The 27,489-nt window shown below is 46.6% G+C and overlaps 1 protein-coding gene across 1 annotated transcript; it reads right to left on the reverse strand.

Annotated features, from left to right (window-relative positions):
• TEKTIP1 (tektin bundle interacting protein 1) lies at window positions 1-27,489 on the reverse strand. The gene is made up of 4 exons (XM_069636232.1): window positions 27,323-27,489; window positions 25,899-26,095; window positions 8,442-8,567; window positions 1-174 (listed from the first exon to the last, which is right to left on the reverse strand). The coding sequence occupies exons 1-4, from the start codon at window positions 27,394-27,396 to the stop codon at window positions 98-100; spliced, it is 474 nt and encodes a 157-aa protein (XP_069492333.1). The 5' UTR covers window positions 27,397-27,489; the 3' UTR covers window positions 1-97.

Genomic DNA, 27,489 nt, shown 5'->3' on the forward strand with positions numbered 1-27,489 from the left:
TCACATTAGCAAGCAGGGGATGTTTATTGCGATGGTTACTGCAATTCCAAGGGGCATTCGAGAGGTCTTCCCTCTGCAGTCCTACTCCATTGGATGGTCAGTGTTTGATAATGTGCGGGTGGAGGCATTCCTCAGTTTGTCCTGGTTGGGTGCCAAACAAGTGACGATTCACAACTGAAAAGGACAAAAATTGAGATGTCATTCTCAAAAGGGGTACAAATAGGAAGAATTCAAAGTCATAAGAAGAAACATTCAGAAGAAACTCAGAAGTTTGGAGCATATTAACATCAGAAGCAATCAGCATTGAAAGACCTCAAGGTCTGAAGTAGCAATGGTCAGAAGACATTAAGGGCAGAAGTTGTAAATGCTGGAAGCTTCGACTGTCAGAATAAGCCAGGATTGAAAGGTCAAGTAGGGTAATAGTGAACATTGAAAAGTGTTCAGGGTTGGAAGACACCATGAACAAAGGGTATCGAGATCAGAAGTAATCGTGATCAGAAGATGATATGATTGTAAGATGCTGTGTTGATAAGATTGCCCAACAGAACCATGTCTAAAGATATGTCTAAATATCTTATGTATAGGCGCGTTATAAATGCCATATCATATCATATCATATAAAGAAGTTAGAGACATTCTGTAGCATCTTCGAAAACCTACACAAACTCTGTGTCGGATCTCCTCATATCGGATCTAATAACTAAATTCCCTCCCCACCATACTCCCCATGTAGGAACTACATACATGACCTGGTCCTGCAGTAATCATTCCTCCATCTGTCCTATCATTCAACCCCCAAAATCCATTCATCCATCCACCCTTCCATCACTCAATTCATCCACCTCCCACCAATCCTACTCCCAACTTCTCTCTAGTCCACCCACTTCTCTCTGTATCCATCCTCTGGATAAACAATATTTGCCCATCCATTCTCTCAATCCACCTACTCCTGTATCCCGCCGCATATCATATCTGTCAATCAGTCCCCTCTTACCCACACTTCTCTTTTCATTAATCTTTTCATGGATATGTCCATCTCTGAGTGTAAATGTGTGCACGTGCAAGTAGCTCTCCCTCCCCAACACAATTTTTGACTCAGTCAAATAACTAAGGACGGAATATGATGTAATGTTAGCGACAGAAGCAAGGAAGGGCCTAGCCTAAGTTACGGACCTTTCTATAGGATAACCTCACATTGGCGTTTTTTCCTAGGTAGATTAGAGGGCCATGATTTCTGCAGGGTCTTAAATGCCTGCGCATTTCACCAGATGTAAATGCAGGCATGGCCATCACTGGGTCATTTCTCTGAGCGCGATCGAGTGAGCATCGGATAGTGATCCTCCCGGGCTAACACTCAGCCTGTACTCACACCCAGCTCTGCCTTGCCCACTATTTCACAGTGAGGCTTTGCAATGAGGGTCTGCTGCTGCATCTCAAGTACATGGGACCCGCCACCTAGAAGTAATCACCAGTTCCATAGGCCATGCCAACTCAGCACAGATGACCAATAGGTTGTATAATGTTGGCAGCATGTTGATTTGTGTAACCTGTAAAATACACCATCTACTCCTGTATACCCCTCGCCTTAGTACAATGGCACAGAGAAGACTAAAGTAGGGACAAGTGGACATGGCGGTCATGGCGTAGAAATGTTTCATCCCAAATGGAATGGGGCATGAAGCACCAGCCAACCCAAGGGGTTGGGGGGATACGCTAGAGAGTTCAGTGTTTCCTCTACACATCAGGGGCAAAACCCTGTCCAGTATTTCCAGTTGCCAATCCCTGATGCAGGCCTACCTAGTGCTGGTCATAACTCTCCGATGGGCACCCCAACCTCACACTGCCCAACCACCCATGCTTTCCCCCACTCCAGCCCTGCCACCCCTTTACCAATAGTGGTGCCTGCGTCACACTGGTCACTGTTGCATGTTGGCGGCGGGCTGGTTTTACGTTTATGTAACCATATACCAAGCCATAGCCCTGTGCATTTCTGTCCCGCGGGTGGGAGGTCGTTCCTTTTCAGTTGCTGCAGCGCGACTATGGAACTCCATTCCGTGGTCCCTTCGCGGGGTATGTGATCATCTGCCATTTCGGCGGGCTCTCAAGACCTTTCTGTTTTCAGTGCAGTGTTGCCACCTCCGCGCCATGATGCCCTAGTTGGTGAAGGCTGCACTTTAGCAATGTTTTTAACATAACATATATACATGGTTTCCTTTTAATGGCGCGCTGGTGGCTGCGCATCTGGTGGATTGCCGCGTGCTGCCAGAGAAGGGTGTGTGGCAGTGACTCGTTGAGGAGGGGTCTTGAGACTTCTGTTAAAGGGTTGTCAACTGTGTGCAGAGTGGCCGAGAAGGTTCTGTCCTAGAGGACCTGGGGTTGTGGTGGGCTTGATCCTAATCTGTCCTCTTTCCGTCACCGTGCACCCATATTCCAAGTCCAACCCCCCGACTCCCTTGTGTAAGCCTTTCCTGGGGGTACCGAGGGTCGCCCCCACGCCAGGATCTGCCTCGGAAAAAAATAGCATGCGGCAGCAAACAAAAAGTGGCCCACGAATTGCAATCTAAGTCATTTTATTTTACAAGAAAAACTATTCAAATAGTTGCTGGTGACTGATCTGTGGGAAAAAAGTGTGGGGCACGTCATAGTGCATTTTAAAGCATATTTGACCAATAACCTTTGTTAAAACTACCAGCTGCTCTGCCCACCAGGTCATCATTAAAGTGGGCCTCATTGACCCAGGAAACTGGCCCACACAGGCCTGCCTGGCCAGTCGTTCGGGCATTGCCCAAATGCCCCACGGGGAAGCCAATAAGAGCCTGCAACACACCCAGGCTAGCAGGGCTGTCACGTGCCACTCCTCCCTCTCACTGCGTCAGAATCCCTTGGAATCTCTGTTATTTTAATCATGGCTGGGGTTTTTTTCCCGCAGTGACGACATTCTCCCTCCCGCGCAATCTTTTTTTTTTTATTTCGTACTTTTATGCGGTCTAGCCGGTCTTGCAGCATTGTTGGACATAATCTAACCCCCCCCCCCTCCCGTGAAAAGTGCAATATGAAGGAATGTACTTCCTGATGACAGCGCAGGCGGTGTTCACAAGTGCATGCCTTGGTAAAGATGGAGACTTATGCTCATGTTCCATAGAGCCTTAACATGAAAGCAAGTCTTTAACGCCTTGCATTCATGCCACGTCTCATTTTCATTCGCTTGCATGGCGGAAAAGGGGGACGAAACACAACTTGCGTTTCCACCATTCCTTTCCTCTCCACCACACAAATCATTTGCGCCAGCATGGAGTTTAATGCTGGTGCAAATGCTGGAGATCCCTCTGTGGTCCGCCAGCTTTATGCACCAGCATACAGCTGGCGGTCCTTGTAGGGATCTATTGTACATGCTCCCTGCCATGTGAGCATAGAGGGAGCGTGTATAATTCGATTAAACCCTCCCCAACGTGCTTGCTTGGCGGGGAGGGTTTCGTTTCAATTGTGAGCAGCGTTTGCTATGCGAGCATGGCAAGCAGTACTCACAATTCAAAGTAAATGCTGCCTGGCATGGCACAATGCCAGGAAGTGTTAATTCATTGTGCACAGCGTAAGTGGAAATGTGAAGGGCAAAGTGCAACGTATGCTGCCTTTTGCCCTTTACATTAGCACCCCGCCGTGCAAATGACGGAAATTGGGCGGCGTGTATCCGCTTACGTTACAGTGTAAATGTAACGGATCTCAGCTGCCAAATTACGTTTTCTGTTATATTATAATTTAGCTTCAGGAACCTGTTCCATTTATGTGGTGGCAAGCATGTCGAGGAGGGTTTAATTGTAATTGTTATTGTACACGCTCCCTGTCAGAGCAGGTACAATGGATCCCTATGGGGTCCGCTGTGCCGAATCAACTTCCATGGCACCAGTGGTCCAGGGATGAATATCGGTTTCTAAACCATCAATCAGCCCCATACTTCTAGTACACCAGAAGGGATCCGAACAGATTGGAAACACAAGGAAATGATAAACCTCCTTGTTCAATTTTGGTAACGTGGATGGAACGGCAGGCTTATCTCTACATGGTTGTGGATTGTTGGTTAGTTGCAACACAGCAAATATACAAATACTACCCAATGATGAAAGGGACTGTACAGTGAATGCTGTATAAAAATATCTACTTTATTATTATCACAACCGAAGGTTCAGGCACACTACAAAATACAACCCACCCTGTAAAGGAATGGCGAGGACAAACAGTTTCAAGAGAGAAAAGGGATGTACTCTGGATACTGACAGGAGGGTAGTCAGTAAAATAATTAATCGCAATAGTTCAAGGATACTTGGTTTCAGCACAAAGGGAGCAATGGGTTGTAAAAAGTCACTAGGCGCCTTCGGTGAAGGAACAGGGGGACAGAACCACAATGTACCTTGTGCTTGTAGAAGTTCTTGGTGATCGACAGTGTAGAGTCAGTTTCAGGGTGCTTTGCAAATTCTGCGACAGAGTTCAAGACGGGAGACAGCTGTGGGTATCAGGTGGCAGGCAGTTCGGCGAGCAGCGCTAGATGGACGGCTGCAGGATGGCCTAACCAGCAGCTCGGGGTCAGGAATTGTTGTCTCAGTGCTGGTTGGCGGGTTTGAAGCACTGGTCGAGGCGTCCCGGATGACATTAGTGACTGCGGCGTGACAACACTCTGCGGTGCAGTCGGTTGCCGTTCGAGGGGCTCAACTGGCTCAAAAATATCCTTTAACGCCGAAATTGGTTGATGCTTGTCGATGCACACCTTCTAGCTTATTCACAGGGATTGTGTTGTCCTTTAAGGCGGACGGCCCAAAGCTGAGGAGAGTGTTGCACGCAACTGCCTAGTCCTTGGTTTGGTTTGGTTTGGTTCATAGACTCTCTGACACTTCCCAACTAGCAGAGCCTAGCAGGGCACGCTGTGTGCTGGCTGGGTGCCGGTTCTGGAGCTGCTGGAAGGTCCTCTGGATTCAGTATCTCCCTCTGTTCCCTGGGAGATGTTTAGGGGAGGGATCTTGCTTCCCTCTTGGAGGTCCTGGCCTTCCTTCACTGGCGGAAGATGTAAGGCAGACTGTACCATCAGCCAGGGTCCAATGCTGAGTTCCTCTTGCTACTCCTTGCAAAGCCTTCAGATGATTTTCCAAAAGAGGGGCTCAATCCTCTTTTAAAGCCAAATTGGCCCTAGTGATTGGTGTAGAGTAAGCCCACCTTAATGGACCAATCCTGTGTCCCAACCAACAATCTCCTATATGCGTGAGGTCATAACCAGAGTGCTTTGCCACACATCTTTCCGTCTGTTGTGGACCAAAAGGTCTGTTTGGTCAATTGTGCTCTCTGTGGTTCCTGATTAAAGTGGCAGGTCTCCCTTGAAGCTGCGGCGGGACCAGACATTTGCTCTCTGCAAAACCACATACTTTGACCTTCTGACTGGGGCCCCCCTGCTGGATGACTACTGTAAATACATAGTCCCAGACATGACAGGTCACTTCCCTTGATACTGAGGGGCGGGAACTGGCTTCAGGTTGATATAGTGCATATCAAAGGTTATTGGTGTTTTCCTGTCTTTTGTTAGTCCTGCGACCAGGCCTTCCATGGGCCTGTTTGAATTAACTCTAATTAGTATGCAAAGCTGCCACCAGCAGCTAACAAGGGATCGGGCAGATTCATGGAACCTTTGTTAGTTAATTAGGCTGGCCATGGCAGGAGGAAGGTTTTGCCTTCCCCCTTCTGAGATGTCCAGATGTACTCTTGGCTGTCATATTCCAACTATATATGACAGAGGGGATGGCGCTTGTAGGCTGTTTCCACCCAGAGTACACAGGTCTATGTGTATGTCGTGCAGTGAGCATAGGAAAATGTGAGTGGCTTAGCCCCACACATTTTCTGGAGGTTGATCTACCATCATTCAATTTTATTAAACGTTTCAAAAAAGTCCAGGTGAGTGCACACCCATCATGCGGATGGTCGATTTTATCACACCGCCTGCTGTCCAATGGCACGAAAATCCATGACGGCGCAAATATTTTTATGGCGTAGACGAAGGGAGCGTCAAAAGTGCAAGTTGTGTTCTGCGCCTCCTCTCCACCATACAAATGAATAAAAATTAGTTGTGGCATGAATGCGAGGCATTAAAGCCTTACTCAAGGCTTTTATGTCTTGCATTCAAGTTATGGCTCTACGGAACATGAGCCCCAAAGTGTTCACGCAGGCCCAGTCTGCCTGTTCACATGGGCAGGCTAGGGCACAAAGTGCTGTTGCAGTGGAGCCCTGACTATAAAGCAGATTGTACAATAATGGGAAGAGGTAGGAGCTTTATTTGAGAGAGCTAAAGGAAAGCTCTGTACCGCATGCAGCACCTGGAGTCGCTCTCAAGTTCACGAGTGGGACTCTGTGTTGCAATCTCTTAGCTTACTCCTTTGCTTCTGTGTGAGTATTAGAGGCGGGGCACGCTGGTGGGGATGCACTGCACATGGGTGTGGCACAGGGGAATGAGCTGCGGCGGATGGCCGGCTAGAAGGATGGCACATTACCACCTTTCCTTCAATAAGGGAGTCATAAGTTCATAAGAGCTGAACTTGGCTGGCGTGATCTTCTTTCCTGTTGGGGGGGTGTCTTCTTCCATCAGTGCAAGAGAATGTTTTGGTGCTTCTTGAGCGCTGTGCTGCTGGATAGCATCTGTGGATGAGTTGATGGTGATAGTGTCTGCAGTGATTGTTGTTTGTTGTGCCTGTCTCTTGCTCTGCATTGCTGAGTGCCTTCATGTTGATGGAAGGTGTCCTGAATGTGTGAGGGAATTAATTTGAAGCAGGGTCTGCATCCATTGGCTCTCCAAATATTTGGACTATGACTCCCATCAGCTTTACCCAAGAAAGTCAATGGTGAGAGATCACGGGATTTGTAGTCCAAAACATCTGGAGAGCCACGTAGGTTGCAGACTCTTTTTCCATTGTGTCTGCAGGGGGCACTGCTTTTTGATTTCTTTCAAGATCCTTTGGTGTGCTTCTTGTATTGGGCAACCTGTAAAAGGCCAGATCTTCCCTCCTGCCACAAATATTGAGTTGTGAAGTATCTGGTGAACCTGAACTGGAGCGCTGTACTTCAATGGTGACACAGTGGGCCTGATTCACAGAGCGTTTTCCTATGGGATTGTGCCATTATAAAATGCTTCTGTGAATCAGGCCCATTGTCTTTTTGATGTCATTCTTTTTGACCCAGTCACCAAACTTCGAGGGGCTAGTGTGGAACTGTGTGTTTGGTCTGCCAAGCTTTTGAATAAGGGTGTTGGTCCATGCTGGGTTCAGTTAAGAGTGGGCTTGGCAGTCCCACATCATCCCGCAAGGTGTCGCCCCCCCCCACCCGTGTTGCGGATATTGTGATTGAACTAAGCGTGCATGACGGCTTGAAGAAACCTCTCCATGCAATAATGTTAATCAGTGCAAATCTCACACTCCTACTGACCTTGCCCCAGTTTCCTCTCTCCCCCAGTCTTAAGATCCTAATCAATCTCTTATTACTTCCCTCACCCCACCATCTTACTTGTTTAATCAAACAATTGTCCCATACCAGGCATCCTTTTAGGTAATAGATGCAGAGATCAGAACCCTCTCTGCCCTGGGGAGAGTGTGATGAGGGTTGCTTGGCAGGGTGCCTGTAGGTCATTAAGCCGGGGATGGGGCAGCCGACCCCCGGGGTTGCCTTGACCACTACCAGGGTCAGTCCAAAACAGTGCCTGTGCAGGACACTAGCAGACAAGCTATGAATCCAAGGCAGAAACCGAATGAGCGTGCATTGCACAGACCTGTGTAGGTCGCTACCAAGGACAGACACGTCACTGAACTGTGTAGTGTGTAGGCTGTACCAGTGAAAGGTCTGAACACAGAACGTGTGGGTCCTTGCGTGCGGTGCAGGCCTTGGCCCAGGGCCGCGTGTGGCTTTAGGTGCAGACATTGGCACAGAGCTGCACGAGCTCTCTGCGTGCAGACCTTGGCAATTGCCCTTGTAGATCTTGGCATGGGAAGACGTACGCAGATAAGTAGGTGCTCCAACGGCCATACAGCCTCTGCTTCTGTGGCGGAAAAGGGCAGATTGCCTCGTGAGTGGAAGACCTTGGCGCAGGGCCTATGTCCGTTTAATACATGTGGACGCTGGCACAGGACCGTCACGGGGGGCTTCTATAGGAACATTGTGTCCCTGATGACTCCATACTGCACTCTGTGGCATTAAGGGGGGGTGTGAGCTGATAATGGACGTGTCAAGAAGCCCTTTTCATATGAAAATGCTCTGAGCCCTCCCTCACACACTCCTTCACACTCCCTCGCCTACGTACAAACCACGTGTCATCCATTGCCACCCCAATCAGTCTCATAGCTGTCAATCATGCGCATTAAGCCAGTCCTGACCGTCACTCTGCTTTGGTTGGAGGAAAGGGCATTTGACATCATCCTTACCAAATTCCTTCCTGGGGATGGGTTTATCATGCCACTGGAATGGGCCCCAGCGAGGGCTGGGGTGCAGGTACTGGGCGGGCACCACTGGGTCGTACCAGGACGACTCCCTCATGTGCTGGGCATAAGCTGAATTGGAGAAACAGAAACACATTGAAACAATTAGACGCTATGCAAGCATTGTAAAAACAACAGCACCTTTCACTGGTCCGGGGAGTGAGAAACTAGTGTTGATTAAGAACACGGGCCACCCGCGAGCTAGACATGTGAAGACCCTGACGCCTCTCTTACTACGACGTCATAACCTTGTACCAATCTGGAGCATTTCTGTTTGTGTGCATTTCTGATCTGATTAAATATGCTGGGCGCATCCTCGCGTGAAACAAGAGACGGTAATTGTCATTGACGTCACGTCGTGCCACTCGTGTAGGCAGGACAGCATCCTGCAGGTAGCCCACATTCCTCGCGTGATGTGAGCCAGAAGCCGGCCGCAGCCGCGCCGTCGACGGGCCTGGAACGCCCTCTTCTGGAAGCTCCTGATAGTACTCGTAGGAACCTCGTGCTCGAGCCTCTCTGCACGACGTCACCATAGCGAGCATATTTAGCAGGAGAGTTGTCGGATTTAGAGAATCCAGTCATGCCTGAAGGTGTGAGTTGGGCAGTGCTTTAGATGGGATGCTAAATAAAGGAGGGGGCTCTCGTTACGGGGTCGTGTCCTTAGTACGTGTGAAACTAAGGGGGGGAGCAGGGGAGCTGGGGAGCACCTTTGGTGCGCCCAGCCAGTGGCAGATTTAAGGCAAAGGGCCCCATGGGCAAGAATGACAGAGGGGCGGGTCATGGAGGTGGAGCCTAGAGTTGGTGGAATTGCACAATGATGAACTTTAGGGATAAATTATTCATTTTTTAAAGCTGTGTTTTTTTTACATTTTTCTGTGTTTGGGTGCCTGACACTAGCTAGAGACAGCTGGGCCTCCTCGCCAGGTTTTGCTGTCAATGCTGGTAATATTGAAAGATCAAGCCTGAACCTAATGTTGGAAATTATAGGGTTCAATGCAATGGGCAATGGGAGAGGACATTACCGGGCGTGATATCACGGGACAATTGCTACAGCATGCAGATGCATTTTGTGCATGGCCCCTGTGTCCTTACCCCCACACACTTTAAATATCATTAAACATCACAGATGTAATTAAAGCAGTGCGCCCAAACTATGGGATTGTTAAATATTAATAATAAAGTATCAATTCATATATTGCACACCACAACATTCTCTTGGTTTACACAGGAAAACCTGGCATCCAGGATGGGGAAAATAAATGTATAATCACTTGTGCTTGACCTGTTTCTATAATGCATGTATATTGTCAGGTTAATTTATTATGTGATTTGTGTACTTTTCAAGACATTGCTAGACAAATAATTATTTACCCTTTTGATTGCGAAACCTTTAAAATACTGATATGAAGTATATCTGGAGAGATATGTGGCTGAGTTCTTACATCTCCAGCTGGGGCAGAATGGGCAAGTTATGGAATCTCATTGTGCCTGATCTACCAACATTGGGAGACCATAACAGCAATTCAGTTTGAAACATTTGCTATAAACTAAAATCTACTTTCGCAAGTCACTAAACTCTAGTAAATGATATTTATTATTACAGGGGGAGGATGGTTTACAGTGTGAGGCACAAAGGCTGGGAAAGGATTCCCCCAAGGCCCAGGAACAGATGGTGAAGGGGTTCAGCTTGGACAGAAAAATCTGGCAAATCTGGACAGGGCCCCAGGGGACAGAAGTTGTGGGCCCAATCAAAGCATTCCCCCCCCAAGCTCAGGAACAGCGGTGTGGGGGGGCCTAAGAATGGTACACAAAGGCCTAAAAAAGGGGAGAAAATTCTTTTGAAATCTCTCCATTCAAAGTTTGCAAAGGTTAACTTTTAGCACAAATACGTCACAATTCTAAGCACAGTGCCTGCTGCTGTTTACCATTTCACTTCAAAATGTACTTCGTGTTGGTGTACGCCGCCAAGGGGAGGTCTGGCATGTAGAAAACCTCACATTTATTGGTGCCTCGTGAAAAATAAGTTAGTATTTTACAGCTGAAATGCATATATCAGGGAAAAACACTGTGGCATATTCGAATAGGTGTGAATTTACATGGCCCGAGTTCTGCTATGCACTGTACAAAGCAAACGTACTAGTGGTATGAACGGCATACCAATTATTTATATTACACTTTGAATGTGGGGTCTGCGATGTGTGTCAGTCAGAGAGAGACTGGGAAGGGAAGGGGTGGGGCAGGGCACAGGGGCCCACTCGCCATTTGTCTGCCTGGCGACTGTTAAATCCGCCTCTGCGCCCAGCCCCTCTTTTTTAGACGCCAGTGCGCCTATGCTCTCAGAAGCAGAAGGTAGCCCTTTCTTTCAAGGAGCCATGTGGCTAAAAACCACGGGCTCCTTGAGTGAAAGGTCTGTCTGCTATGTGATGGCTCTGTACTCAGAAACAGGAGGAGGGCTGGAGACCCTGCTTTCCTGTTGTTTCTGAGTAAAGAGTCATCAGGCAGCGTGAAAGCCCTTTAACCACGCAATTAAAGGGGTTTCATGCTGCCTGATGACTCTTTACTCAAAAATAATAGGAGAGCCAGGCCCACCTGCCCTCCTCCTGTTTCTGAGTACAGAGTCATCAGACAGCCTGTGCCGCCGAAGCCACTGTTACAGTTCCATGCGTTAAAATCGCGGCAAAAATGGCCGTGGACACAAAATATTGCGGCAAAAAGGCTGTGGTTTTGCCGCTGCAATCCATGTAAAGGATGCAGGGGACACCACCGCAACCCCCGGACCCATTATACCATTTAAGGGGAGCAGGGGACACCCCCAAAACCCCCTCTTCCCTTAAATGGTGTAATGGGCTAAACCTTTAACAGGTCAAACCACAGCATTTTTGCCACAGTTTCTTGTACAGGCAACATTTTTGCAGAGATTTTATCACTGCATACCACTGTTACACAGGCTGCCTGCAGGTGTCAGTACTTTGGTTTAGTTTCTTTTTTTCCTAATCCAAAGTGCTGACTCCTGCTGACAGCCCATGTAACCGTGCAGCGTTTCGGCTACACAGGCTGCCAGAAGTGTCGGCGTGGCTGGGGCTAGTCTGGGGTGGACCCTGGTAGGGCCCTGGCTCGGGAACTCTTTCTTGAGACTGCCGGGGCTTGGCCACAGCTAACCCCAGCCCACTTAAAGCCCAGGAGTTATGCGTCCTGCCTGGCTATCAAGAGCAGTTGCTTTCCTGGGAGCTGTGATTTACAGACGTCTTGTCAAATAAGGGCAGCACTGCTGAGAGCAATTAACAGTGGGCCATGGAGGCAAGTTCAGCTTTGGTGACCCTTTCACTAGCAAAATCCCAACAGTTCAGTAAAAGCTCGGATTTGGGGTTTCTTAAGGGTGATGCATGCTAAAACCACTTTTATGCACATCATAAAAAACGCTGCCTGCCTATTCCAAATAATGAAAAACACAATCTTAATGTATCATATAACTATCCCACAACAGACTATACTGTCATTTCACGTTGTACTGTTGCCACATGTAAATAGGAAATCCAGTCCTCCTTTTCTTGCAATCTGCCACGTGCAGCTCTGCAGTGATAATTGAAAAGCAAACCAAAGACACAGCAGCAGAAGCGTAACACAAAATGTGGGCCCCCCTCCCTGCGAGCCATGCTGAGGAGCCACCACAAGCTCAGCAACTGAGCAGGGCCCACGGGACAGGGCGGGCAGTCCTGGACCACTACGCATGCCACATGTGCATGTTCATCCTGCTGCTGCAGGGACACGCATGCACTGCAGTAGGTGAAAGATGGAAGTATGTGTTTGAATTAAACCGTAAACCTTTCACCTCGTATAGAAACAAGGGGGCAGCCCTGGCTCCCTGGTCCTGACACCCAAATGTAGCAGCCAACTCTCTGCGTGGCCAGCCATATTATGCACAGTAATGCATCAGAAAGCAGGCTCAGGCTGGCTCTGCAAGTATCCCCATGTACAAACATTCTCTTGTCGACTTTACCCTCAATGGAAGTAAAACTCTCCTGCCACAAGAAGAAAACATGTTATTGCTGCACAAATGCTTGCCCAACCCCCGCACTATCATGTACGAATACTCATGTTGATTTTGCCCTCAGTGCCAGTAAAACATGGGATGCTTCAGCAAGGAACCATTTCCTTGTTAGGCTGCACGCATATGTCCAGCCATCATGTAAGAAAACTCATCATGTTGACTTTGCCTTCAATACCAGTAAAACATGCTACGCCACTGCAGGAAAACATTGACTTGCTGACTGCACAAATGCGCCTGCATCCTCCCCGTGCATAAACACACATCATATTGGCCTTACTCCTTATGTGAGTAAAACATGCCTTGCCAAAGAAAGACAATGTGCAGTCTGCCTGCCCCATTGTGCTATAAACCACACCCTTCCTCCATGTAATGACTTCCATTAAGTTCGCTTTGCCCAAAAATACCAGTAAAACATGTAAGAAAACGGCCATGTTCCAATAGCCCTGCCTGCACCCTAGCATTGCACACACATTCAAACCCACCAGCTACTCACCCATTGGCAGCTGGTGACCTTTATAATTGCTGGGCTGTAATCATTTTATGATAGTGTGTGCAGTATTACAAACTTGCCGACATTCTCGCTATATTTAGCCAGAAAGTGACTTTCCATTACAAAAAGAGGTTAGCGAGAAATCTAGCTACTTTTTTCTATTGGTTTGGAGACTTGCGTCATTTATGCAAGTTTCCAAACCAATAGAAAATATTGTTGTCATTCGCCAGTGTTAACTGTTAAGGGGGGTGTTAACTGTTAATAACAACATATGCAGCTGTTAAGGGAGGTGTTAATAACAACGTATGCAGCTGTTAAGGGAGGTGTTAACTGTTAATAACAACGTATACAGCTAATCTTTGAGGAGTTGAGGTGTTAAGTCGGCAGGGCGGCAGGTAGCTTGGAGGCAGAGAAAAAGACACAGGGGTGTGGTTAAGGGGATGGACCGAAATGAAATAGTTAAAAGGGGAGGGGCCACAGTAAACGCGATAAATCGTAGGGGGCAAGAGTAGACAATTATGCAAATTAGGCAATGATGTCATTTAGCTACTTCTAGCGACTTTTAGGGCAGCCAATAGCTGCTTTCGTTACTGAGGAGTTAGCAACACTGAGTGTGTGCAAGCATAGAGTTGGAGCCCAACCAAACCAATGTTGGCTCACACGGCTGAGGGGAGTTCTCTCCCTGCCCAAGAAATATTTCTTTATAATAGGTTTAAGTGGTGCATTATTCAGCACTGTTTCTATTTAAAATTGGGTAAAAAGTCAGACAGTTTGCAAACGGTTTTGTAGGGCAACTCTAATTGAAACAGATGCAATTCACCAACACATTTTCAAGATGATTTGTACACAATATATGCCATTATAAAAACACTTTCACACTGGCTGTGCCCATGCATGTTCATGAAGACTGCACCTATGTATGCCAGTATTCCCATATAAGAACAAACACTTGTTTGATTTGTGCATAATGCCAGTAATGATACTATAAGAAAACATGCCCAGAGTGGCTCCGCCATTATATAGCAGTGCCCCACAAACTGGCTATATCAAAATGCTAGTCTAGCCAAGCAATTACACATATCACGCTTGGTTTATCACAGATACCCAGCAGAAAACGTTGTGCCTCAGTAAGGAAGGGCTAGACCAGCTACCCCAAAATGCCAGTCCAGCCATTAATAATACATATCAGGCCTGTTTTATCCTGGTTACCCATTAAAGTTATGTTCTAGTGCACACTCCAGGATCCCCACATGCCCCCTCTCATCCCTCTCACCCCCCTCAAAACCAGCTTCAGAGCCCCGAATTAAACACACATTCACACATTCTCCCACCATTCACTCGCTCATTAGCATGTGCACACATTCACCATGCACTCACAGACGCCCACACCAAGCCACCCATACATCATACTCACTCATTAACATGCATTACATAATACTACGTGTGCCCCCCACATGTCCCCTCTCCCAACCCCCAAAATCAGCTCCTCAGCCCAGTATTAAACACAAGCATACACACATACCATTTACTCACTGTTACATGTGCACCCATTCACCATACACTCGAAGACGCGCACACCCAGCCATGCATTCACAATACACCCTCTCATTCAGACACAGTACATAATATACATATCCCCCCACACATACCCTCTCCCTCCTCTTAAACCCCCAAATTCAACTCCTTAGCCCAACATTAAACGCAAGCACACACATTCATAAGCTATTCACTCATTCATTTACATGTACACCTATTCACCATAAACCCACATGCACACGCACACACAGACACCCAGTCACCATACACAAGCCTGCCCAGTCGTCCATACATTATACACTCACTCATTCAGACAAATTACCAAATATACATATTCCCCTCACAAGTCCCCTCTCCCTCCCACCCACCTCTCCAACCCCAAATATCAACTCCTTAGCCCAGCATTAAACACAAGCACACACACACACACGTTAATAACCCATTCACTCACTCATTTACAGGTACACCCATTCACCATGCACTCACAGACATGCACACCCAGCCACAAATTCACCATACACTCACACATGGGCACACCAAGCCACACATCATGCACTCACTCCTTCAGACACATTACACAATATACATATTCCTCCAACAAGTCCCCTCTCCCTCAAACCCCTCCCAAACCACCAAAGTCAAATCATTAGTGCAACAATAAACACAAGCACAACACACATGCATAGCCCACTCACTCACTTACAGGTACACCCAGTCACCAAACATTCACAGATATGCACACCGAGCCACCCAACCATCATACACTCCCTCATTTATACACATTACATAATATACATATACCCACACCCATGCATGCACGCACATATATTTACAAAAAATAAATGTTTCTTACCTTTTCCAGTGAATCTCTCTATCCGCGGAGCTCCTCTACAGGCAGAGGGTATACTTTCATTTTGAAGTCACTTTGACTTCAAAAAGAAAATGTTTCCGTTATGGAAAAACACAACAGAAATCATTTATTTCTGAATTCACAGTGGCTTCAAAAAGACATTATTTCCTTTTGGGGCAGCGGGGCCACCCACACTGTGAGGGCTGTGAGGGCCCACAGTATGCCAGTGCACAGCAGAGGATGCACCACGCACATCCGGCATTATCGATAGTTCAATATCTGCATTCGATCTCTATGTTCCCAGGAGCAAATGTTGCATATAGAGTCTTACAAATAAAAACACCCCCATTTCATCGCTAGGGATGTACCACCATATTTTACCATGCCCTTTGTTTAGGGAAGCACCCCCCCTACCCGTGTTGGGGAACCAGCCCCCATTAACGCCCAGTCCCCATTCCTCCCTATTTTACCCTGTCCGTCTGCCTGATTCAAATCTGAGCAAAAATGTCCCACAGCTAAATCTAGTGAAATGGCCGCAGTGAGAAGGGGCGACACTTTACTTTAGCTTTACATTATTTGTTATCTGCAACCAAAATGGCCCGGAAGCATACGGGCGCAGATCCTATCCGCATCTCATCCCGTGGTAAAAGATCTAACCATCACTTCATTTAAATAGATGTGTTTTGAGTTTATTTTGAAACTCCTTGATTGTCAAACAGTTTCTTACAGCTGCTGGTAAGGAATGCCATTTCATCGGGGCAATTGACTAGAAAGCACCCCTTCTAACTAGCTCCAATCAGGTTTTCTACTTTACTTTACATTAATACTTATTACAATACAATACGATACTTACTAATCAAAGCAAATAAAGGTATCCAGTGAACATATCGTCAAGGAAAATGCCGCCAGGGGGTGACATTTCACCAAATACGCACCCTCAGTCAAATCAAATACCTTCCCCAAATATCCTACGATTGGAGTTTATAATCGTAAATGACACCCCTCCTAGAAAATTTGGGGAAAGTATTTTAAGGGTCAGGAAAATAAATTTGCCTCCCTGATGGCATTTTTCAGGCGACATATTCACATGGAACCGAAGTAAATGCAGCACACACCATACGTTTCATTGTGCTCTGCACCTTGTCATGTAAATACACCAGAGAGCTCAAGCTATCCAATGCCACTCGTGAGCAGTCCACCCAGTGCAGATTCAGTATTTTCTTTGTGTTCTGCTACCTATAGTTCTGGCATTATAATGGAAAAATCATACTGCACAACCATGCAAAGAAACAAACAAGACAGGGACATGGCGTCCCAAAACCACCATATAGAGTAGGTATGTAGTGGCAGGAAAGTAACTGCAAGTCTAAGAAAGCAAAAGTGCTGTCAACTGAAGAGCCCCGGCTGGGGGGTAGGGGGGGTGGCATGCATGTCATGGGGCTACTTAGCAATAGCTTCCTGAAATGCAGTCCCCTCTCTATAGAGCTCACATCGCTCCACCTATTCAGGATCTAGGGCCGGTGGAAAGCCTTGCCTTCGCTTTTTGGCGGGTGAGCATCCATTGAAGTCTAAGAAGGAATAGTGTGAGACCAGAGTAGGTGATACCCGCAAAGCACAGGTGAGTTAAGTGGTATGATATATATCAGGCTGTCCCTGTGTCAAGTGTTAGCTACTCCGCCAATACTAGCATCCAAACCTTGTTCACCCTGTGTTTCTGTTCAGTCTGTATTAGGAGAATCCAACTTCACTATTGTGTAAGGGAGCAAAATGGCATGTGTTAAAAAAGAAAGGAAGGACAGGCAGAAAATCTCATTTTTTGGGGACAGCCAGTGTAAAAGCCCATGTACGCGGGCCAAAGTGTGTAAAGAAAGTAATTTTCAGAGTGTCAATAGGTTTTGTGGTATACTCCTGACCTGACCCATTGTGCCGGTGTGACTGGTCTGTTCTCTTCCTCTGCGTTTGGGGTCACGCCACGGGTGCTCTCTGCTAAGGTGCCACAGATGCTCTCTCGCACCCGGCCATTATGCCCCTCACTCCTCTTCTCCTGACCTGACCCGTTGTGCTGTTGTGACAGGGCTGCTCTCTCGCTCGGCGTTTGCAGTCACAGTCCCACTTTCACCTCAACATCCAATGGCATCCCCACCGAAATAGCGGAAAGCCTGCAGAACTAAACTTCCCAGCATGCTGTGCATTCAGGCAGTCTAATCGTTTCCATTCACACAGAAGGATCACTACATATTTCATTAGGCAACTGCTCCCTCTAGCAGTGACAGCAGGCAAATCGCAGTTTTGGACAAAAATACATCTGGCCTTTTATTATACGTTTTTTTTTATTATACGGTAGCTCTGGTTCTGTTTTTCAGAAATCTGTGCAAGTAAAAGTTTGAAGCTAGATGACACAGGTTTCTGTTAGTTTGTCAACATTACAGGCCTTCAAAATGCTCCTCGTCAGAAGTTATGTTTCATGTAGACTACTACTGTGCGGCTAACAATCCAAGTTATTCCCCTTCCCACGTTGCCTATGGGAAAGATCAACATTACATCCCTAAAGGTCCTGGCTAAGATATGCCCCTGGCAGTATAACCCAGCAGCCTGTAATCTGTCCTTCTGCGTTTCCCTTGAGCAAAGGGGAGTGGACCAAGGAGATGCAACCCTGCGGTAAATAAGATTTTCCAGAATTGTGGCAACATTTGTGTCCAGTCCCACAGATTTTAATCTCTCTACATGTATAGTAACTTTGAAAACATGACATTATTTTTTATTGACCTCCAAAGCATGAAACACCATGTCCTCCCTACCAAGATTTCTGTATGTGACTTAGAGATCAAACTTAAAGATCAAACACACCCACACACCACGCTTTGAAACAATTGTGCACGGGCGCGATACAAATAAAGTATCACATCATATCATTCCTAGCTCTGCAGCAGAGCATCAACACACTGAGTTATACTGCCATCATAGTCTTGCATGTTAAGCTGTTGCATGTGTCTGAACACACCACACAAATCGATGGATAAATGATGTGTTGACATGTGGGGTTTTTTCTCGCAATGTTTGTCAACTTCTCAAATAATTTCTTATAATAAATCAGTGTAGGCCGCTGATTTGAATGCATACACAATGGTTTCCCCTTCCATGTATTGTAGTGTGGAGAGAGACATATTTATTTCCAGGGCTGTATACACAGCATTCGCTCTGCAGGCCATAGAGCTCTAATGCAAATATCGAATGACTGATGCATCTTCTGCTGTTTATCTGCAGTGTCGCCCTCATAGTTTTTCTTTTCAATTATAAATGCAGAGTTGCAAGTGAAAGAATGCAGGAAATGGGGGGAAGGCTGCAAATCCAATTTACATATGACTCCAGTACAACTTGGGAAGACAGTATAGTTTGCTGTGGGATGGTTATGCTATCAATTAGGATTTTTCATTATTTGGAACAGGCAGGCGACTTTTTGCATTATGTGCATTTAAAGTGCTGCTTTGGAAACAAAACACGTTTGCTTGTCCAACAAGTAGGCAGCTTGGTCCATTTTAAAAAGTATTCAGTTGACCACTTTGCTAGATTCCCTGGTAACCATTTGGCAGGTACATATGCTCGGTTGTACCCTTTTGCACGTTCAGAGGGAATTATAAATGTTTTATTGTGAAGTTAATTTACCATTGGGTTTGTTGTCTTGCAAATGAACTTTATTGAACACGTAGTAATAATGAAGCTTCAAAAGACAACTATGCAGAACTCATAGAGATGGGATTGGGAGAGATATAGAGGGTCAGTATGAGTATGGGCTATGGAGAGCTCTATTTTGACCCCCTGTTATGGTTTAACCTGGAGAACAAACCTGAACAGATAGGTACTATGGATTAGGTTAAAGGAGTTGTATTTACATATAGTCAATTGCAATTCTCCACGGTGTAACTGAGGAATGCACCAAGGGTTTGGGAAAAAAACATTGCCTAATACTACTTCTTCCCGCTGTAATCTTGGCCATCTCTGATGGTTTAACGGACTCAGCAAACTCACCTCCAAGGTCCTAATGACATACACCATAGGCAGGTCAGGGGATGGCATGGGATTCCGCCATGGCCGGGTTGCAGGGAGGTTTGCCTTGCCCTGTGATGGCCCATCACGCCTCCCTCAGAGTGTGCCACAGCCTCGGTTCTTTTCATAGGAGGATTTTACCCATACTTTCACTCTCTAATTGAATAATAATGGCATGTCTACAGCCTTTTCATCTCAAGCAAAGTGACACAGCATTATGACTGTGTGTGAGTGCAATTATGTATTGTCCAACCTCTCTCTGTTTATATGGAAAGAGTTATATGGGAAGGGGGAGCAGTACTGCCAAATCCTCAACAATTTCACTTTTTACTGTACTGTCGAAATGTGCCTCCAAATACGTGTGTTTCTGTATAGTAATGATCCATTTCTGCATCTGTGTGTTTATTTTCTGCAGTTATGTGTGTTGTTGAGGGAGTGTGAATGGGTGTTCTCTGTGTGCTTGGAATACGATGGTATGTCTGTGTGTTTTAATTACCATCCTTCTATGTGTTCTATGTGGTTTTGTTTGAACAGTTTATATATTGGACTGTATACAGGCCAATACAATGTTCTTTAGATGAGTACATTCTTTAATAGATTAAGTAGTTCATGATAGGTCTCCCGATCACCCCTGAGATCTTGTTACCAACAATATAAACACAACCCCTTGTAGGGACTTTTCATCAAAATTAATTTCACATTATGATGTCAACGGTGACATTTGAAATGTCATCTTTGATGTCCTGGATGTTAGTCTTAGCAGTGCACAGTGGTGGTGCGAGTTATGGTTACTTAGCTTACCAAAAGGGCCGAATTTCTGAGGTTTTTCGGTTTTACTTTTAACCATAACGTCCCTTAACAACGTTTTTTCATTGAATGAATATATATATATATATATTTATATATATCCAGCTATCTATGAATACATATATATTAGCAATTTCCATAAAACCCACCCCTCCCGCTCCCAATCCATTCCTGTAAAATCTCTGAGATACATTACACCCTGTCATCCTCTTTGAACCCCCACACTCACTCTCCTCCTCCTTCTGTCCATGACTCCCACGTTTACCTTACAATTTGGCTTCCCACCAACAACCCCCCACACTCACTCCTCCCCCTTCTTCACTCCATGACTGGCTAAGCTGTCATATCCCCCTGCACTCCTGTTGACCACTTTGCACCACGAAGAGCTGGTACCCAAGGTAACCCCCAACAACTCAGCCAATTATCGACCTCTCTCCCCCTCCTCACTATTCCACAAGTCGCAAATGTGTACTCTTCATCTGCATAACTGACCAGCTGCAGGACAAGGGACTCATTGAACCACTCCAATATGGCTGCCGCAGAAGACAGACCACAGAGGCATCACTTACCCATGTCTCTGACTCCCTGGCGATGATTCAACACTGCTTGCTCCTTCTCCATTTCCCAGGGAATGAGACGGCCTCTGCCATCGTTTGTTTCGCCCAAAATCATAGTAATTTGTGGATGGGGTGGTCTGTGGGCAATGATTGTCCACCCGCGGCTCTCATATTGACTCCCAGAATTGGATAACTTGGTGGCATTCTTCATGAAATGCATCAGTTAATGTTTTCATCACATGAGTGTCAGACACTACTCACACAGATACTCACACAGGGTTGCGCACAGTGACGCAGCACGAACAAAAACGTACCACAGTGACGAGAAGATCTATAGAGTAATGCCTACCCAACTATACATTAAAAGGATACTGAAAGTCGCCCTGAGCTCGGTGCAATGCACCAGTATGCTTTATACAAACACAGGACTCCTTGGTGACGTTTAATATCATTCTAATGTCGTTTTTGGGGAGTGTATTATTCTTTATAATAGCAAAAAGGCAAGTAATAATACGAATTAATAATACGAAAAAAGCAAGTAACAAAAATCACAAATGTTCTGATTTGATTATCCAAAGGCATGATTTTGGAATGAATTTCAACGGCAAGTGTTCGATGAGCCGCTATTTTTTATAGTGCCCTTGCTCTGATGCTAGTGAAATGCACGGATGAGCACAAGACCAGGGATGGGTGGAGTGCGGCCTTGGTATGTGTATGAGCCTCTTTGTGGGAATGAGCCTCAGACTGGCAATGGGCCACAGAGCAGAGATGGCATAAGGGCAGTGATGGGCCTCGAATGGGGATGGGCCCTGCAGTGGGGATAGGCCTTGCAGCAAGGGCACGGCTTGAGTGCAGATGAGCTTTTGGTGCGGATGAGCCTAGGAGCCCTCATCCAAGTGATAGGTTCTTGCAGGATCTCGGAGAGTGGGGATGGGCCTCTGGGCATGGATGGGCCTATGGGAGCCCGCCTCGAGAATACAAGTCCCGAAGAGGCCATAAGGTGAAATCCATTTTGGATCGAATTCTGAAATGACTAGTAAGTAGTCTGCCTTGTAATGAATGATGTGTCTGTTCTCAGGATGGGAATCCACTTCCGTAGACTCATCAAGCTCTTGACGATGGCCAGGAAACGGCGAGTAAATTGAATCTGACCCAAAGAAGGAGACGACATTAGTAACTAAGGGTTAGGGGGGGAATCATATTTAAGGTGGCATATTTTCCCCCGAATGCCATGTGTTTATATATGCAGTGAGAATAATTTTAGGGTTTTAAGGGTGTGCAATGTTTTGTGATGTTTTATAAATACATTGTAAGAGAAATATATTACTCCATTGAAATATTTTTTGTGTGATAGTTTTAATATTTAACTAATACACAATAAAGACAAAATTAATAAATTAATACAAAATATAGAGGAATGCCGAAATTCCACAGAGGTAAGTTTCAAGGAGTACCTGCGGCTCCAATCTTGCGGCTCTGATTTGCCTTGTTTGAAGAGTTTTGGTTTTCTGGGCAGAGAAGCGGGAGGGATAAAAGGGTGGCAAAAGGGTGTGCTTCAAAGGGGCACACATGTGTTTGCTTTGATTTGTAGTGGGCCCTGATATAACCTGTGTTATATGTGTTGCAGTCGTTTCGAAACACATTAAACAAGCAAACGGGCAATGAACGCCTGGCAATGTGTGGCAGACATTTAATGGACATTGGCCTCTCTGTGACCATATAATATAGTGCAAAGTAGCCTGGTATAGTGGTCTTGGGGGTTAGTAGTGGAGGGGGGATAGGGGGTGAAACCTCCAGCGTTGATTAGTGCAGGCCGGAATCACCACGTCCTAAGTGCCAGTATGGTCAGAAGTGGTTTGTGGTGGTGATACTTGGGTGTATATTTTATCCCGATGGGGAAAAACAAGATCCACTAGATGGCAGTGTTGAGCCACTGGGAAAGCCAATGGTAAGCCGGGGGCGGTGCACCCCGTTTCGGCGCTGCTGGTTCGGCGCGGACTGATTCGGCACAGCCAGCTCGGCGCAGCCAGTTCGGCGACGGGATGTTTTGGCGGTGGGATGTTTTGGCGCGCCAGGACTGGTGGCTGAGTCGGGGGAAGACGGCAGGACTGAAACAAAACTGAGACATGGCATGCGTGTATTCAGCTGGAAGGAGTCCGCGGGCAAATGAGGCCACCAGCAAACAAACGGAATCAGACACATTACACACACAGTGTAAACCGTGCCTTGTTTTGAAAGGGCAACTGGTGCACAATTGGAGAGAGCGCCACCTCAGTGGGTTAACGCACCTGCCAACGGATCACACAGCCCTAACAGCACACCCGGCAAAAGGCTACACTTAATAATCGAGACATTTTACACAGGTCCACGGAATGCACTTCCACATTTGCAAAGCTCCTAATGCTTTTGTTAACTCACTTTCCATAGTGCGCTGCTTCGTGCGCGCTTCCCATTCCATGTGCCCCAGCATGTACCCGGAGGCAGGTATATAATGCTCTCATGGCGCCTGCTTTCTGGCTGTGCTCGAACTGTGCCGAAATGTCCTGCTCCGAGCCGCGGGATAGAACAAAAAATTAGACCGGTTGTGCATGAGCTCTGCAAGGCAGCAGACTCGCTGGTTAAACAAGCAACCACACTCCCTGAAACAGCTTCACCGCTCCAGGGCTATAGGTTAAACCCTGGCCATGTCTAGGGCTTGTTCCCCCATAAAAGTAATACACTCAAGATTTGCCAAGCATCTGATGATACAAGCAGTGCAACCACCAGCAAATTAGTCTAACAGTCAATATACCATGATGTTGTCGGTGTCCAGTCATTTGGTCGACTACAAACTGGTCGACTGCAATTTGGTCGACGCAATTTGGTCGAAAACCAAATGGTCGAATTTTTTTTTTTATTTATATATTTTTTTTTCGGGTTTTCGTTTTGTAAAAAAAGGGGTTTTTAGAGAAAAAAAGGGGGTTGGGGTGGACCCCCCCCAAAAGAAAAAAAAAAGGGTTAAAATAAAAATAAAAAAATTCGACCATTTGGTTTTCGACCAAATTGGTTCGACCATTTGTCTGGTCGACCAATTTTTTTCGACCAAATGTCTGGTAACCGATGTTGTCTCCTTCACTCTGCTACTCTCTGACTCCCTTTATTTACATTTCTCCCTCTGCTCTCGTCTCCCTCAGCACCCTGAGGCAGCCTGACAACAATGAAAAGAACACGAAACAAGCAAACAACCTGAGACTTGGACGCTGCAGAGGGACCTGGAAACTGAAGAGTAATGGGAAACCCAGATCCATGGTGGCTTTCTCTTTAAGACCCAATGGTCAACATTGAGTCCACCAGCCTCCGGCTGCGCTCAGAGCACGGGGCCTGACTCACCCTGCTGTTAGTGCAACGTTGTGCAAACCCTATGGGGCGCTACTAGGGCATAGCTTGGGGCTGTTACCTGAGATCCACCCCCTGCGGAGAATGAGAGGCAGAGGGAGTCCCCTTCTTATCAGAGCACCCCTTGGCTATAGTCAGACTCGAATTCAATTGGTTGGCCTTGGACTATCCCTGTTAAAATAAACAAGTCCAGCTTCTGGACAACTCGGCCAGGCTGGGTGAAGGTCACTACAAGAACATTTGTTTAAGACATTCCATCACTGAACTCAATTAGCACCAGTTTTGGACTTCAATGCCCATGACCCTAACCTTTAACTATGCTGCCTATGGCTGATGTGAGATGTAGTCCAAAACATCTGGTCAGCCAAAGTTTCAGGACTCCTGGCATAGCGAGTGATCATATTGTCAGTGTTTGACAGCTCTACCACCGGTGGGCAGGAGACTGAGCTCCCCAGTAGAGTAGCCGTTGAACAAGGTACTTATGTCATACAATCCAAAATGCAATATGAACCATTGTATGTAAACCTGCTGCATAGCTATGCTATCGTGCAGTGCAATTCCGCTGTTATATCCATATGCCGTAACTGCTCCTGGTTGCAGTATCGTTTCATGTCTGTATCCCTGGAAACATAGTGGGATTGAGAGGGAAAAGCGCAAGAGAGCGTTGATGGGCTGATGGCAGCTTACGTTTGGAAAAAACAGTCACTGTGTGCTGGTTTGTTTTTAGTTGGGAGCCGTTATGTGGTGTGTTGTGCATGTGTGTATGGGGTTCGGTGTGTGTGATTGCTCTGGTTTCCTGTTGGGTGTCGTGGAGTGTCTGCAGTTTGTAGTGGCTTTTTTGTTTTTTCTTCTCTGCGGTGGAGCTATGAGTGTGATTTGTCCAGTGTTTGAGGATGAGGATGCAGAATATTAGAGAGTTTTTAGTAGTTAGTGGGGTGTTGTCTGAGTCCTTCTGTGTGAGGTTATATTGATCTGTCGTGTTGATATTATTCTGGGATGATTTGCGGTAGAATGCTTTATTTCTTTGGGTGAGAGCCCTCCCAACCCTCCTTCCTTTTTAGATCCGCCACAGCGCCTGGAGGCCATAAAAATGGCAGCCATGCGCGGTATAAATAACAATAACATAAAATTACATTAAACAGGGATTTAAATGTATTTTTTAAGCCATTGGAATATGGCATTAATGCACATGTAATTATAAAAGTCACAGTGGAGAGGTTTGCATGAATTATCGTCATCTGAACATCTAAAAGCATAGGTGGGTCCCACATAGGATCGAGGCGAGACAACGATTCCCCGAAAAGAGGATCCATCCTCAGACAGTCATAAGAGGTGGCCACAACTGGAGATCATTCCCAGATATCATTTGGATTCCCTCCTCTAACACTAAATGGCATCGCAGAAATGCCCCCCAGTCACCTTGAGTGCGTTGAGTTCTTGCCGGAGTGCAAGCACTGCGCGCTTTGCCAGTAAGCGCCAGCCAGTAAGCGCCAGCAGAGGGCCCTCCTGGAGCTCAGCCTCTGGAGGCACCCGCGGCTCTTCTTGGGAGTCATGGCCCACCCTGAGTGTGTAGACACTCCTGAGGGCCCAGGCAGATGGAAGGCATGTGTTCCACCTAGGCAGGATTATAATGAATTGAAGCCACCGCACTCCCTCCCACAGACCACAGAGAGCAATGGGGCGACGCCTTCCTTACCGTGCGGGATATCCTTCAGCTCACGTCTCTTGTGCCACTCATACCAGCGGTTGTAAGCCTCCCTGTTGTTGCCGTTGGTCAGTCCTGTGTACCACACTTGAGACTGCGCATCCCGGCCCATAGGGGTGGATTTCCACCGCATGGCCTGCTTTATCACCGGGGCATTGTTGGGCCCCGGAAGCGTGATCACTTCATCACTGGGGAGGAGAAGGACACAAGCACATTGTTTTTAGCTCAAGACAACAGCCTCTGCCTTCATTGAATTTACTCATTTTTTTCACCTGGACAATGAACACACTTAATAAATGGTAGTCATAAAAAACATGAATAAAAACGGAAATCAAGAAGATAGAATGACTCCTTTGCGTGCTATGTATGCAACGCGGAGAGCCCTGATATAGTGTTGACACCGAAAGGAGAAGTATTGCCATATTTTGGCGATTAAACCACACTGAAAACATAGCCTTCCAGTGTCAATTGCAAAACCCTTGAATGGGGTAGGGCAAGCGGTCTGCAACCTAATAGCAATATTGGGGTTCAGAAGATCAAAAAGCTACCTCTGCCTGCTGTCACTTTGTGTTCCAGTAACTGTCAGAAATGCACATGCGACCTTTAAACCTGTCCATTGCCACTGCAGGGCTGATGCTGAGGGTGTCAGCAGACAAAAGAACATGTTTCCATTGTAATTTTGGCATGGAGCTTTACGAAAAGGAGTCTGATTGGCAGAACTCCCTTTCACAAAAAATGTTTTACTGCAACTTTTTATATAACAAAAAGGAAAAAAAACGAAGGCTCTTTCCTCATCGCAGGTGGCAATCTGTCACACAAGCACACTATGTGGTGCTCTTCCCAAGACGAGACAACTGCTCCCACCTTACCCAAGAACGCTCAAACTCTCCTTAACCTGCGCTTGACTGCCCAAAACCGCCCAGCCGGACACTATGAATTACAATTGCGTACTCTTGCATGCTAAAATGTTACGTTGGCTGATCTTTTGGGATTTCGGTTACTTGTATAGTTCTTACCCCGCACTAAGGTAGATTCAAAAATCGCTCAGATGTGTGCATGTACGTCGCCCACACTGCACGAAATCATTAAAAAAAATTACAACATGCTCAGTAGAACAGGAGGGAGCATGCAAGTACTGAGAAGAACAAGCTTTCAATAAGGTCTTGCTTGCATTTAGCTTGAAACGCTCCACTAACGCAGTATACGTTCGAGGTCGGGCTTGAGCCAGGCCTTGGAACCTTATGTGGGATGCAAGCTCTGCATCCCAGGCGGGCGCTTTGGGTGTAGGGATGCAGGTTGAAACCCACTCAGCTTCCCAGCCTTGTCCTTGTCGGCCCGGGCGGGGCTAAGGAAACAATGTTACCCGAGCGCTTACCCATGTATTGCATTGGATAATACACGCATGCACACCTCACCTGTTCAAAGGTGCAGGGAAGTCCACCTCCAAGGTCCTGCGTGGGGTATACCCACTGCACTCAACCTGAGTCATGCCTGAGAGTCCCCTGCCTGCCCCCAACTGCCTACCCCCTGCTTACACCTACGAAGCTGCTACTAGAATGCGGCAGAGAGCCGGGAGCCTGAG

This window comes from Ambystoma mexicanum, chromosome 1p (assembly GCF_040938575.1).
Source record: "Ambystoma mexicanum isolate Mex_15411 chromosome 1p, UKY_AmexF1_1, whole genome shotgun sequence".
Lineage (NCBI taxonomy): Eukaryota > Metazoa > Chordata > Amphibia > Caudata > Ambystomatidae > Ambystoma > Ambystoma mexicanum.